A 14014-nucleotide genomic window follows, 5' to 3' on the forward strand; every position below is an offset into this window, starting at 1 on the left:
ACATTCTCTTTATATTGTGTTTATTGTCTCTTCACAGCTCACAGTTCATCCTGAAGTAACAAACACATTTATATGTTCAAGATATTATAATCTCTCATTCAAATTAAAATAAAATATGACACTAAGACTCTCTCAGACTCTTCTGTTGATTCTAAACTCAGTTTCCAGACTTTTCAAAATAAATCCACGGGGAGACTTTTATTTTGTAGGAGCGCTGTCAAACTCAGCTGCGCGTGTCTTCGTCCTCTGAGTCTCAGTCTGATCCGGATCAGCTGCTGTTGGTGATGATCGGAACCATGACATCACCCGCACGCGCTCATTATTGATTAGCTCTTATTCTTTATTTTAAATCCAAGATTCCGGATCAGAACTGAACCAGAACGAGGACCCGGGTCTCCTCCGATCCGGACTCTTTTAACGATCCGCTGAATAAGTGAGTACATGAAGAGAACTACAGAATCTTTACTGAGTATTAAAACAATATCTAATATTTAATGACTGAGACACAAATACTGAATAATTATAATTAACATGAAATGAAAATAGCTTGTTGAGTATTATAATAATGTCTACAACACGTATGACTTAATACCTGTAACTCATAACCATAACTTTGTATTTTATATATTATTTCTATAAATAAAATACATATTTTTATTTATTTTATTATTTCTATTTTAGCCTGTGAGATTTAGTTTTTGCTTCAATAATTTACTGTAAATAATGATAATAGTTCAATCATATAGAAATATACTGTGTATGTATATACAGCATTACATTAGACTTAAAGTGACAGAGAGGAGCTTATAACTGGTCCTGAACCAGTCTCAGTGTAGTCCTGATCCTCTATATGAACCAGTCTCAGTGTAGTCCTGATCCTCTATATGAACCAGTCTCAGTGTAGTCCTGATCCTCTATCAGACCTCCATCAGTAAAGAGACCATCAGAGAGAAGATGGTCTGTTTCTATAGAGTTATTCTTGTTGCTCGTCATCGGAGCCACCGGGTCGGATTCTAGTGAAACCAGATGAACTCATGCAGGTTCACCAGAACCTCCTTCAGCTCAGACTCCAGCAGAGACCGGTCCACCATGGACAGACCCAGATCCTCCAGCAGAGACTGGTCCACCGTGGACAGACCCAGATCCGGAGTTCCGGAGGGAGGAGGAGAGCTCAGCTCCCGGCAGCAGCAGCAGCAGCAGCAGCAGCGCCTACTCCTCCTCCTCCTCCTCCTCCTCCTCCTCCTCCTCCAGGAGCAGAGCTTCTGCTCTCTGCTGGAGACCCAGGACGTATTGCTGGACCCGCTGGAGGGAAGGGAGGCCCGGGAGAACCAGGACCAGGACTGAGAGGAGCAGATTGTCAGACCTGCTGCAGTAACATGAGGGACTCTGGCGCTCAGAGACACTACCGCTTTAGTCCACAGGGGGCGACAGAACCACCACTAAATGAAAGTTCCTCGTAGTAGCTTTAAAGTATAGTAAAAGTACTCATTGTGCATGTGTTATATTTATTATATGTGTACATTTTATTCCTGCTTCATTACCATCTGAATCAAAGTAGATCAGTCAAAAAGTGATATTTAATGGAGTAGAAGTATAAGAAGTACTCAAGTAAAACTACCTCACCTTTGCACTTCAGTACAGTACCTGAGTAACTGTCCCTTCCCTCTTCCTCCTCCTCCTCCTCCTCAGTACACCTGTACATGTGTTTGTACATGGCTGTGTCGAAGAGCGCCGGCACTCTGCGGGACCTCCAGCTGGCTCTGCAGCTGAAGATCGAGGAGCTCCGGCAGAGAGACTCTCTGATCGACGAGCTGGAGCTGGAGCTCGACACCAAGGACGACCTGATCCGCCAGCTGCAGGTGGAGCTGGACCGACACCGCAGCGCCTCGCAGCAGGGGACCACCGCCGGGGAGACGGCCGGCACAGGTGAGTCTGTAGACCTGCAGGTGAGTCTATAGACCTGCACAGGAGGTGGAGGTGCAGGACTAAAGCCATGGATCAACACCCCCCCACCCACGACCCCCTAAAGACCTTTAACCAGACACCATGTTGTATTCTATTCATTTAGTATCCTCTCCACAAGTAGCCTATATCATTTACTATAAATATCCACTACATAGTGTTTTAATTATATTTATTATATATTTTGAGATGATGCCCTGATTATTTATTTTTTCAGTATTTTCTTCATTTTGAACGATAAATTAGCTTGAATTTGAATTCCCAGAAAAGAGCCAATGAAATAAAATAAAAATAATTTATAATGTAGACGTTTTTTTTACTCTTTGATGAACAGCACTGCTCGCTTCACTTTCTCTGCTTGTTGAGTCATGTTTATGAAATGAAAGCAGCCGATCTTTTCAAGGATTCAAGGTTGATTTATTGTCGTGATGCAACAGACGGAGGCACAACGAAATATGCAGTTGCAAGAAAAATATGACAAACAAAAGAAAAACAAAAAAGGTTGTGAATTATTTTTGAATTTGGTCTGTAAATATGTGTCTACTGCAGAATACGACCTCCGCTTCTTTAAGTGAAGCCAACGCTTCATGTGTTGAAGCTGCATTCTCTCTAATGTCCACCAGGGGGCGACTCCTCCGGTCGTATAGAAGTCTACAGGCTAGCCTATGGAGGCTACACAGTGATTGGCGGGCCTCAGCCTGATCTCTTTGTATTGGTTTTCAAGGAGCAGCCGCTCAGACGCCGGCGGCTCCAGATGAACCTCAGCGCATTAAGAGACAGGCGATCTCTGCAGAGCCCACAGCGCTGGACCCCTCACAGCTCACTGACATCACACTGAAGAGCTACTGCAAGACCAAAGAGTGAGTCCACGACACACACACACACACACACACACACATAGACATTAACACACCTGGACCGACCTGCGTGTGTGTGTGTAGGTCCAGTGAGCGGATCCAGAGGGCTCTGATGGACAACGACTTCATGAAACATCTGGAACACGGGCAGGTAGAGACACGTCTGTGCTGCTTGTTCACGGACCTCCGTCACGTGTTTGATTTGATCAAACATCTGTTGGCTCGTGTGTTCAGATCCTCACCATCATGGACTGCATGCATCCAACCAGCCTCACCAAAGGCTGCTGTGTCATCCAGGAGGGAGACGACGGCTCCACGGTCTACGTCCTGGAGGGTAAGAATCCTCCGCCGGTCAGTGGAACTGGCTTTATTTCAGATGATACTCTGATTATTTTCAGAGATGATTAATGTGCTCATCAATATTTTTTCTCAATCTCTAGTTTCAAGTCTTCTTCAATACAGCATGATGTTCATTTAGTAAATGATGGTCCATTTAGAGTCAAAGGGGATGCTTTAGGGGCGGGGCCACACGGTGATTGACAGGTCTCTACCACAGCGTTTCGGTCTGGGAGTTGTTTGAGTTTTTGTCTTACAACTTTAACCCTTTAGTGTGTTTTCCCTTCATGGAAGTTAGTTGTAACATTTTGGTCGCCTAAAATTTCTTATTGAGCGTTCGGTTGTACTTAGCTCCGCCCTCTTGTGTCACTTCTGGTTGCAAAAAACGAAATGGCAACAGACAAAAACCAAGATGGCGATGGCAAAGTACCAAAATGGCGACAAGATGGCGACGGACAAAAAACAAGATGGCGACAGACAAATACCGCGATGGCGAAACATTAAGAAGGGACGTACAAAACTCTTCACTCAAGGCTTCAGAGTGGCAGTCCACCAATTCAGCAGGAATATTTAACCCAGAAACTGTAGAAATATGGCGGTTCAACATGGCCGACTCCATGAAGAGGAGCCGCTCTGTAGATATAAACGTCTCATTCTCAAACAACGAAAACACAAAGATTCTGAGTTTCAGGGGATTATACACTCAAGAAAACATTTGTAATCATATTATATTACATTTCTGTTAAAAGATCCCTAAATGCTGCACAATTCCTTAAAGTCATTTTTTTTCTTTTGAATGCAGTACTTTTACCAAAGAAAAGGATTTCTCTCTCTCTCTCTCTCTCTCTCTCTCTCTCTCTCTCTCTCTCTCTCTCTCTCTCTCTCTCTCTCTCTCTCTCTCTCTCTGATATGGACAGAGAGCCCATTTGTTTCAGCTCAGGCGACATCAGATTACAGAACAGCCGGCGTAAACAGAAGCTCCATCAGAGACATGATGTGACACAAAGTGAAATGTGTAGGAAACAGCAGGAGGAGACACGTAATAATAATAATAAGCCGGTGGTGGAGGCGACATAAATGGATAGAAAACTAGAAGCTTCATCTTCGGTCACATGTTGCCGACACCTTCTTCCCTCTCAAGGACGGCCGGTCCTTCTCACTGAGACTTCTTCTGTCGTCGTGCTGCTCCCTGTCGCCAGAAGGCCTGTTTGAAAATCAGAAGGTTGTTCAGTTTCGTCTCTTTCAGCTCTGAACTGAAGCTCGAAGGCTTTTTAGCGTTTTAGTCCGGATGGATTTGTTTACAGCGTGATCTCTGCTCTCAGTCTCTTCATGTGGATTTATTTATATCGCTCGTCGGTCGTCGGTCAGGCACTTCAGATGGAACAATTGGATGTATTTGGATATATTATTTGTGTTTTTGAGTGAAATATCTCAACAACTGTTGGGTGTATTGCCAAGATATTTTGTGAAGACATTCATGTTCCTCAGATGATGAATCCTTCTGACTTTGGTGACCCTTTGAATTGTCCTCTAGCACCACCACACGGTTGAAATGTGTGAAACATCTCAACAACTATCGGGTCGATTGTGATGAAAATGTGGTTCATCGTTCATGTTCCCCTCATGATGAATCACAATAGCTTTTGGTGATCCTCTGACTTTCCATCTAGCGCCATCATGAGGTCAACATGTTAACCTTCTCGCAGTATTAAAGGATCACGCGAGAATCATTAAAGCTGCATTCTCTCTAGTGTCCACCAGGGGGCGACTCCTCTGGTTGTATAGAAGTCTATGAGAAAATGACTCTACTTCTCTCTTGATTTATTACCTCAGTAAACATTGTAAACATCAACAGACCATAAAGCAGGGGATGCTTTAGGGGCGGGGCTACACGGTGATTGACAGGTCTCTACCAGAGACGTATACGTATAAAAAAAACAAGATGGCGACGACCAAAACGCCAAACTGGAGGCTTCAAAACCACACAAACCAACAAGGTGGTGTTCCAGTTGAAATTTCTGACTGGGAACTAGGAAACCTTACTTTTAAGTTATTAACATCCCTATTATTTATATCCCAGTCTGTCAAATACACTTTCAGAATGTAAGATTTCACTGTCTCTTTGTGATTTTTTGACTGTTTTTGCAATGAGGCTTATTTGCATGTAACTCTGCATATATTACCACATTTAAAAAAGTGAAAGTGGTGCATTCACCGGTCGGTGTTCTGGTGTTTGTTCACAGAGGGAATGGTGGAAGTAACCAAACAAGGGAAGAAGCTGTGCTCCATCGGTCAGGGGAAAGTGTTTGGAGAACTGGCCATCCTGTACAACTGCACTCGCACCGCAACTGTAACAGGTAAAACACACACATTCATCACACATTTACACTTTAATATTCCTTCATTCCTTCAGTCATCTCTCTGCCAATCTGATGTTCAGAAAGGGTTAAAAACAGCCCACGAGTTTGTCGACTCAACGGCCCTCAAAGAACCAGCGAAGGCCACGACTGTACACAAAGAAATGAATAAATCCTGTGAAAATGAAACATGTATTCATCCGGTGACAAATAAAGAAGCTGTGATGAAGGTCGACCACACTCATCACCTGTAGAGTCTCATAAATAAACTCCATCTGTCTGCAAGGCTATATATAAACAGATTTTATTTCTAAGAAAGACATTTTCCTGCTTTCCAAAAACGTGGTTTTCCTGCAAAATCTTCTCTCAAAATGTGAATTAATAAAATAGAAACTATCAACATCATTAGATTTGAGATTCGGATGAACTGGCCCTTTAAAAAATATATATTTCTGGGTCTAAAGTGAAACTATGAGGTTTCTGTACGAAGATATAACAAGTTAACCGTCACCTGTGCTCAGAGCCCGGCTAGCTGTTTACCCCCGTTTCCAGTACTTATGCTAAGCTAAGCTAACTGGCGGTTTCATATTAACCAGACTAAAGCGTGGCATCAATGTTTTCCAAGTGTCCGACTATTTCTTTAAAAGAGAATTTATTTACATTTAAAAGACATATTCTGGTATAAATACACTGAAAACATCGTTTGATGCCTCAGACACACGTTCAGACATTAAATATATGTTTTTCTTCTTCCTCTGCGTCTTCAGAAGGTTGATTCACTCGTCACCTCTCAGCACTCTGCAGGTTCACACTTTGCATTTCTAATCCCTTCATTTCACCGTCTGACAGCCGAGCGTCAGGTGACGGATCGGCTGTGTGTGTGTGTGTGTGTGTGTGTGTGTGTGTGTGTGTGTGTGTGTGTGTGTGTGTGTGTGTGTGTGTGTGTGTGTGTGTGTGTGTCACTTTGATCCCTAAACGCTGACTGATAAAACGGTTTTCTGGCGTCTGTGACGTGACTTTGTTCCCTGTTCTGGGCTGTGCGAGTTATTTTATCTTTAAATGAGCTTCTGAACTCTGTTCCTCTCAGCGAGCGTCCTCGTGTCGCTCAATGTCATCCGACCGAGAGGAGAGAGAGAAACCAGCCTCTCCATCACATTCATGTTCTTCTCTGCAACGAGAACACAATGTTTTCACTTTGACATTTAACTCAAACCGTCATCTTCCTCCAAGAGCTTCTGACCAAAACCAATGAAACGAGTAAAGACGGTTTGTGCCCATTGATCTCCATCCAAACACCTTCATCACCATCAACACTTTATTCTGACTCATGCACATACAAATACTCACTAGAACACCAAATGTGGATTCATCCGCCGCTGAAAATAGTCCCCGAAATGTTCTTCCTCCTGTTTGATTAAAACCTACAGAGAACTACTGAAGAAACTTTATCATTTGTGTTAAAGATTAAAGACCGTGTTGAGAGAAATGATCCCACCATCGTTACCAGATAACGGCCATAAAGAAAAACAATAATATCAGAGAAGAAGAAAGAGAAGAAATAAGAAATACACACAAAGTGTTCAGACATCGATTATATAATCATGAATATATGAAGAGGACCCAGAGCAGGACCCTGCGGGACGCCTCTATGGCCTGAAATAGTTTTCTTCTACATTGTTCTCGTCTGTTTTTGATGCTTCATTGTTTTAAAATGCCGACAACACAAATATAAATGAAGCTCACTGAAGATTCAGCCTCTTATGATGTGAAACATGATTCAGATCATCACCAACAAGATACTTCTGTCTGCAGCTCTGACCGACATCAAGCTGTGGGCGATCGACCGACAGGGTTTCCAGACCATCATGATGAGGACCGGACTCATCAAACACTCCCAGTACACGGACTTCCTCCGCAGGTAACACACACACACACACACACACACACACACACACACACACACACACACACACACACACACACACACACACATATATAATCCTCCACTTCACTGGTTGGAGAACCTCTCCACATGAGAATGACTCACATCGCTCTGAACTCTCCTCCTCAGCGTTCCCTCTTTTCAGTCTCTACCGGAGGACGTTCTCAGCAAACTGGCCGATGTTCTAGAGGAGGTGACGATTTACAAACACACACTTTTCTATAACGAGCTGGAGACGTTACATCATCTGTTTCTGCAATCAAAACTCTGCGTTCAGTAATCCTGAGGTGTCTCGTCCTCCCTCAGACTCATTACAGCGACTGTGATTACATCATCCGTCAGGGAGCCACCGGAGACACGTTCTTCATCATCAGTGAAGGACAGGTGAGGAGGAGGGATGCTTAGGAGGGAGGAAAGAGAGCAATTAGCAGAGAGGAGGAGAAGAAGAAGGAGGAGGAGGAGGAGGAGGTCAGGGTCGTGGTCCATTTCTAAAAAGAGAAAGATGTAAAGTTGTGTCTGAGGTATATTTTGGGTATTGGTTGGTTCCGATGCAGAAGTGTCCAGACGTGGTGGAAGAAGTCCTCTGATTGTTCTTGTGCAGCTCAGGTTGATGGGGGGGGGGGGGGGGGGGGGGTCATGTGACTAAAGCATCAAATAGATAAATGTGTTGATCTGTGACGTCGCAGGTGAAAGTCTCTCAGCAGAACTCCCCCAGTGAGGAGCAGCTGGTGGTGAAGACGCTCTCTAAAGGAGACTGGTTTGGAGAACAAGCTCTGAAAGGGTGACACACACACACACACACACACACACACACACACACACACACACACACACACACACACACACACGCACACACACACACACACACACACACACACACTGAATTACGCGTCATCATGTACTCTACTGTCCTCTAGTGGCTTTACGATTTATGACCGTTATCTCACATTTAAATCCTCCACAGAACACTGAGGAGTTCTAAAGTGACAGAGATGAACCAGTCTCAGTGTAGTCCTGATCCTCTATGTGAACCAGTCTCAGTGTAGTCCTGATCCTCTATGTGAACCAGTCTCAGTGTAGTCTTGTGGTGGTTCTGTCGCCCCCTGTGGTCTAAAGCGGTAGTGTCTCTGAGCACCAGACCCCCTTCAGAAGACCTCTCATGTTACTGCAGCAGGTCTGACAGTCTGCTCCTCTCAGTCCTGGTTCTGGTTCTCCCGGGCCTCCCTTCCCTCCAGCGGGTCCAGCAGTACGTCCCGGGTCTCCACTTCTGGAGGATCAGGACTAAACTGAGGCTGGTTCAAGACCAGTTAGAAGTTCCTCACTGTCACTTTAAATAAGGTTTTAAATGTAGGATGTTAACTAGTAACAGAGTATTTCTGTACTTTTACTGCAGTAAATGATCCGAGTACTTGTACTTCTTCCTGTCTCCTGTCTCCTGTCTCCTGTTTCCTGTCTCCTGTCTCCTGTCTCCTGTCTCCTGTCTCCTGTCTCCTGTCTCCTGTCTCCTGTCTCTCGGCAGTGAGGACGTGCGTACAGCCAGCCTCACCGCTGTGGGAGACGTCACGTGTCTGGTGATTGACAGAGAGTGAGTGAACGTCTCTTCTTCTTCGTTCTGCGTTTCACTTCGTTCCTTCAACAGAAACGAGAAGCTTTGTTTGTGTCGCAGGTCGTTCAAACAGCTGATCGGAGGACTAGACGACGACGACAACAAGCAGTGTGAGAGCGACGAGGTCGAGGCCCAGTGAGTGTTAGACGTACATCTGCTCCAGTGTTGTACTGAAATACTTCTGTTGCACCACATTTAAGAAGCCAACATGTGTTTAATTCCACTGCATTCATTTGAGAACTTTAAGTTACTTTGTAGACGTTAATAATACAAAATATAATAAATAAATAAACGTGTTACAGTGATACAAAACAAATGATTGATCAAGTAAAAATACACACTTTTACTAGCTGACAGATTAAAGTAATGTATTAATGCACCAATAATACACTATAAGAACAATAATCTGTCACAGGAGAACAAGAGGAAGTTAGTTACCGACCGTAGCTTTAAGTAGATCTGGTGACCAAAATAAAAGGTTCTGCGACCCACCGGAGGGTCCAGACCCAGGGTTTGAAACAGTTTTAAACGGTGAGTTCAGGTTCTGCTCGTCCTGAGAGTGTTTCAGTGAACGGAGTCTTTGAAGGTAACGGCTGATATTTCTTCTCTTAAGTGTCTGAAGTACTTCCCACATCTCTTCACTGTGTGTCCTCTAGTATTCAGGCAGAAGCAGATCTATTTTCCAGAGTGTCGCTCTGTGATTTCAACATCGTCTGCACTCTGGGGATGGGCGGCTTCAGCCGCGTGGAGCTGGTGAGTCGAGTTGTGTCTGAAGACGCTCCGGCTGCTGCTCTCCTCCGTCTGTGTGCTGACGACGCTTCGTGTGTTCAGGTGCAACTGAAGAACGATCCCAACCGCTCGTTCGCCCTGAAGGTGTTGAAGAAACGTCACATCATGGACACCAGCCAGCAGGGCCACATCCTGTCAGAGCGCCGCATCATGATGGAGGCTCACAGCTCCTTCATCATCAGGTCTTCTTCTCCTTCATGTTCACCCTGGTGGTCTTATGATATTTGAAATCATTCTGTGTTACAGTCCTGAGGGGCTACACGGTGATTGACAGGTCTCTACGTCCCGCCTCCTCAGTCCATATATGGTCACTTCCTGTTCACTGGTTTCACATTAAAACATTTCTTTCAGATGTAACGTTTAAAGCGTCTTCCTGCAGGTTGTATCGGACGTTCAGAGACTCTAAATATCTCTACATGCTGCTGGAGGCGTGTCTGGGAGGAGAGCTGTGGACGCAGCTGAGAGACAGGTGAGGTGTGAGACAGGTGAGGTGTGAGACAGGTGAGGTGTGAGACAGGTGAGGTGTGAGACAGGTGTGATAGTGAGTCTTCTACCTTTAAGAGACCTTGGAGTTCCTCATCGTCTCTTTGCTTCTCCTCCGTCCTCAGAGGATCGTTCGACGACGGCATCACTCGCTTCTACACCGGCTGCGTCATCGAGGCGCTGGCCTTCCTGCACTCCAGAGGGATCATCTACCGAGACCTGAAGCCCGAGAACATCATCCTGGACCACCGAGGATACGCCAAGCTGGTCCGTGACACGACAACGCACGGTCAGATATTCATCAAAGAGAGAAGATGCATTCATCACGTTGTGTGTTTGTGTTCCATCAGGTGGACTTTGGCTTTGCTAAGAAAGTGGGTCTGGGGAAGAAGACGTGGACCTTCTGTGGGACCCCGGAGTACGTGGCCCCCGAGATCATCCTGAACAAAGGCCACGACAGCTCCGCCGACTGCTGGTCTCTGGGAATACTGGTCTTTGAGCTGCTCAGCGGCAGGTACACCAGCCCAACCTTTACACATCTGAATCCATCTAGACTCAAGTACACGACACAGACCTGCAGGATGAGGTCTAGATAGAACTGGTTTCACCTGACGGATCAGCGTCAAAAACAAGGAACACGAGCTGAACACAACTAGAGGACGAGACAAACAATGCTGCTGCACAGGAAAAGACCACAAAGACAGGAAGTCAAAGAAACATTTCAAAATAAAACAGGAAACAAAAAAAAACAAGATCATAATAATGATACTGTCCGAAGAAAAGAGTCTAACTTTGTTACTTTTCATGATGATTTGTTAGTATTTAATACCCGGTTCTCCTCTCTCTGCCTCCAGCCCTCCTTTCTCCGGCTCTGATCCGATGCAGACCTACAACATCATCCTGAAGGGCATCGACATGATCGAGTTCCCCAAGAAGATCACCAAGAGCGCCGCGAACCTCATCAAACGTCTCTGCAGGTTTTCAGATTACTGAAGTAAAACAGAACGCTGGTTTTCCTTTCAAACGTCTCTACGATCTGAAGGTCCGTCGACACGTTTACAGATAATTCTTTAAACAGATATTTTCTCCTACGTTTTAAAAAATGACCCCAAAACGCTCTCCGTCAGCAGGTGATAAAGGCTACGTCAACAATATGTTAAATACCAGAGAAGAAGACAATTAAGTACTATATCGAAAAATATATCTCCAAAAGTAAGTTTTAATTTCACAAAAGACTTCTTTCTGAGTGAGACGACCTCGTGTTGCCTTCAGGTACCAATCAGGGTCAAACAAACACAGGACCTTCACCCAGGAGACCGGGGTACGAGTCCCACGTGAGACCAAAAGAAATGTGGACTTCAAGCCATTTACGTAGAGTTAGGTCCACTGAGGTTATTGTTTATTTACTGTAGTTATATTGTTACGTTATTATTTTAAGACGAGAAGAAGATTCCCCAGCATGCTCAGTGAACTTATTGTGATTTGCCGGTGTAAACAAATAGTAAACAATAGTAAACAAATAGTAAACAATAGTAAACAAATAGTAAACAATAGTAAACAAATAGTAAACAATATTAAATAAATAGTAAACAATAGTAAACAAATAGTAAACAATAGTAAACAATAGTAAACAAATGCTGAGGTGAAACTAACAACATTGTGCAGATGACACGCTAACGAAACGTAAACAATCCGGTAGTCGGCCATCTTTGTTATCGTTTCTGACCGTTGCTCGTTACGCAAAGCAACGACGAGCATGAGCGAAATTTGGGAGATGACGTCATCGTTTCCCCAGACGCTTTTAAACGTGTTTTTTTTTGTTTAAATCTGCTCCTTCGTGGGCGTTTTTTAAACTATCCGATCTTGAACTCAAAAAGCCAAAAACGACCTTTTAATCCGTGTGTTTCCTCTCAGGGACAATCCGTCGGAGCGGCTGGGGAACCAGAAGAACGGAGCGAAGGACATCCAGAAGCACAAGTGAGACGACGCGATCGCCACATACGAGCACTCTCTTACTGTTGTCATGGAAACACGTTTGTGTTTTTTGGTCCTTCAGGTGGTTCGAAGGCTTCAACTGGGACGGCCTCCGCCAGGGAACCATCGCCTCGCCGTTCACCCCCGCCGTGAGTTTCCTTCAGGTCTCTGTGAGCCGACGGCTCTCACATCAGAGCTGTAATGATGTTAATGATGATGACGTCTCTCCACCAGGTGGACGGACCGCTGGACAACAGGAACTTTGACTATTTCCCGGAGGACGCAGAGGATCCGCCCCCTGACGAGGAGTCTGGTTGGGATCTGGAGTTTTAAAACCGATTCTTCAGAGAGAAGAACGAGCGTTTCATTTCTGATCAAAGTTTACATCAAAAGACAAAACGGTTCATTACGGAGAAGTGCGTGTGTGTGTGTACATGTGTGTGTGTGTGTACGTGTGTGTGTGTGTGTACGTGTGTGTGTGTGTGTGTGTGCGTGTGTGTGTGTGTGTGTGCGTGTGTGTGTGTACATGTGTGTGTGTAGAGCACCAAACCCTCACCTGTTTAAAACCTGCTCTATGCTGCTGATTATAAGATGTGAATGAATCTGTGAGATCTCAAACGTTCATGTTTCTATCTGAAGGATCATGAAGCTCTGAGGGTTTAATCGGCTCCTCCTTCATAGTAACAGCTGCTCTGAGGAGCCTCAGGGCTCTGGTGTTCCCACGCGGCTCTGCTTTGAGGAGGTGAGCTGTGAGCTGATGGAGCTGAAGATGTTTATCAGCCCGCTGACCTCCAGCTGACCTCCAGCTGACCTCCAGCTGGTTCAGGTTCAGCGCTTCCTGTCGAGTTAAAAGAGGAAAAAGAGTCCGTGATGGAAAAGCAGCCGCCTCGACTAACGGCTCTCTCACAACTCACTGATAACAGACTCTCAGATAAGACACACACAGTTTTCCACATCTCCACAACAACACTCTGCTACACACTCTGCTACACACTCTGCTACACACACTCACACTCTGAGTCACACTTCTCTACACACAGCAAACCTGAATCATCAGAAAGGCTTTAAAGCATTAAGAAGACATGTTTACATGATGGACACAGTGTCACTAAGTCACAACGTTCATGACAATAAACCGATTGATTTGTCTTAATGTTCATATTATTCATATTATTGTGTACTTTGTCTTTCGATGTCCATTCAATGGAAAACAACAGTTCACATAATAAAGCTGGTGATCTGTGATCACGTAGAAACACACGGTTAGAATAAATAAAAGAATATTAGTAGAAATAAATGCATCATTATTCAACTGTTAAAGGTCATTAATATGAGATTGGAGGCATTTCGACTGCCTCTCAACATGGCCGGGGCTACAAGCTAACGGTGCTAACGGTGCTAACGATGCTAACGGTGTTTTTCCTGAGGGGTCACCGGACCTCTTACATTGTGAGTACAACAAGCCTCTTCATGTGATTCCTGCACGAGGCCTGTTGATCCTTTAAAAAACTAAAAGATGAGGACCAGGACCCAGAGGGACCCAGAGGGACCCAGAGGGATCCAGGGGGATCCAGAGGGACCCAGGGGGATCCAGGAGGATCCAGGAGGTATCTAGAGGGACCAGACTCAAGAGAATCCAGACTCCTTTCAACACATTTCATAAATCAGTTTGCTAAAACATCTGCCAGTGATTTGAGAATCATTGTGA

The 14014-nt window shown here is 44.7% G+C and overlaps 1 protein-coding gene across 2 annotated transcripts; it reads left to right on the top strand.

Moving 5' to 3' along the window:
* Nucleotides 1-1712: 1712 nt before the first annotated feature.
* LOC306710504 (cGMP-dependent protein kinase 1-like) lies at nucleotides 1713-12639 on the top strand (the record flags this gene model as incomplete). Of its 2 annotated transcripts, none has more annotated exons than XM_079179097.1 (20): nucleotides 1713-1946; nucleotides 2701-2822; nucleotides 2904-2970; nucleotides 3054-3153; nucleotides 5399-5512; nucleotides 7325-7430; nucleotides 7584-7647; nucleotides 7761-7838; nucleotides 8141-8235; nucleotides 8974-9039; nucleotides 9121-9195; nucleotides 9717-9813; nucleotides 9892-10031; nucleotides 10229-10318; nucleotides 10458-10599; nucleotides 10683-10846; nucleotides 11187-11309; nucleotides 12247-12309; nucleotides 12389-12455; nucleotides 12541-12639. In XM_079179097.1, the coding sequence occupies 20 exons, from the start codon at nucleotides 1713-1715 to the stop codon at nucleotides 12637-12639; spliced, it is 2106 nt and encodes a 701-aa protein (XP_079035223.1). The 2 variants fall into 2 exon arrangements, with proteins under 2 accessions (XP_079035223.1, XP_079035224.1); XM_079179098.1 differs by having other exon boundaries at nucleotides 1713-1926; nucleotides 2693-2822.
* Nucleotides 12640-14014: the final 1375 nt, after the last annotated feature.

The sequence above is a fragment of the Pholis gunnellus genome (genome assembly GCF_910591455.1).
Source record: "Pholis gunnellus genome assembly, chromosome: 18".
Lineage (NCBI taxonomy): Eukaryota > Metazoa > Chordata > Actinopteri > Perciformes > Pholidae > Pholis > Pholis gunnellus.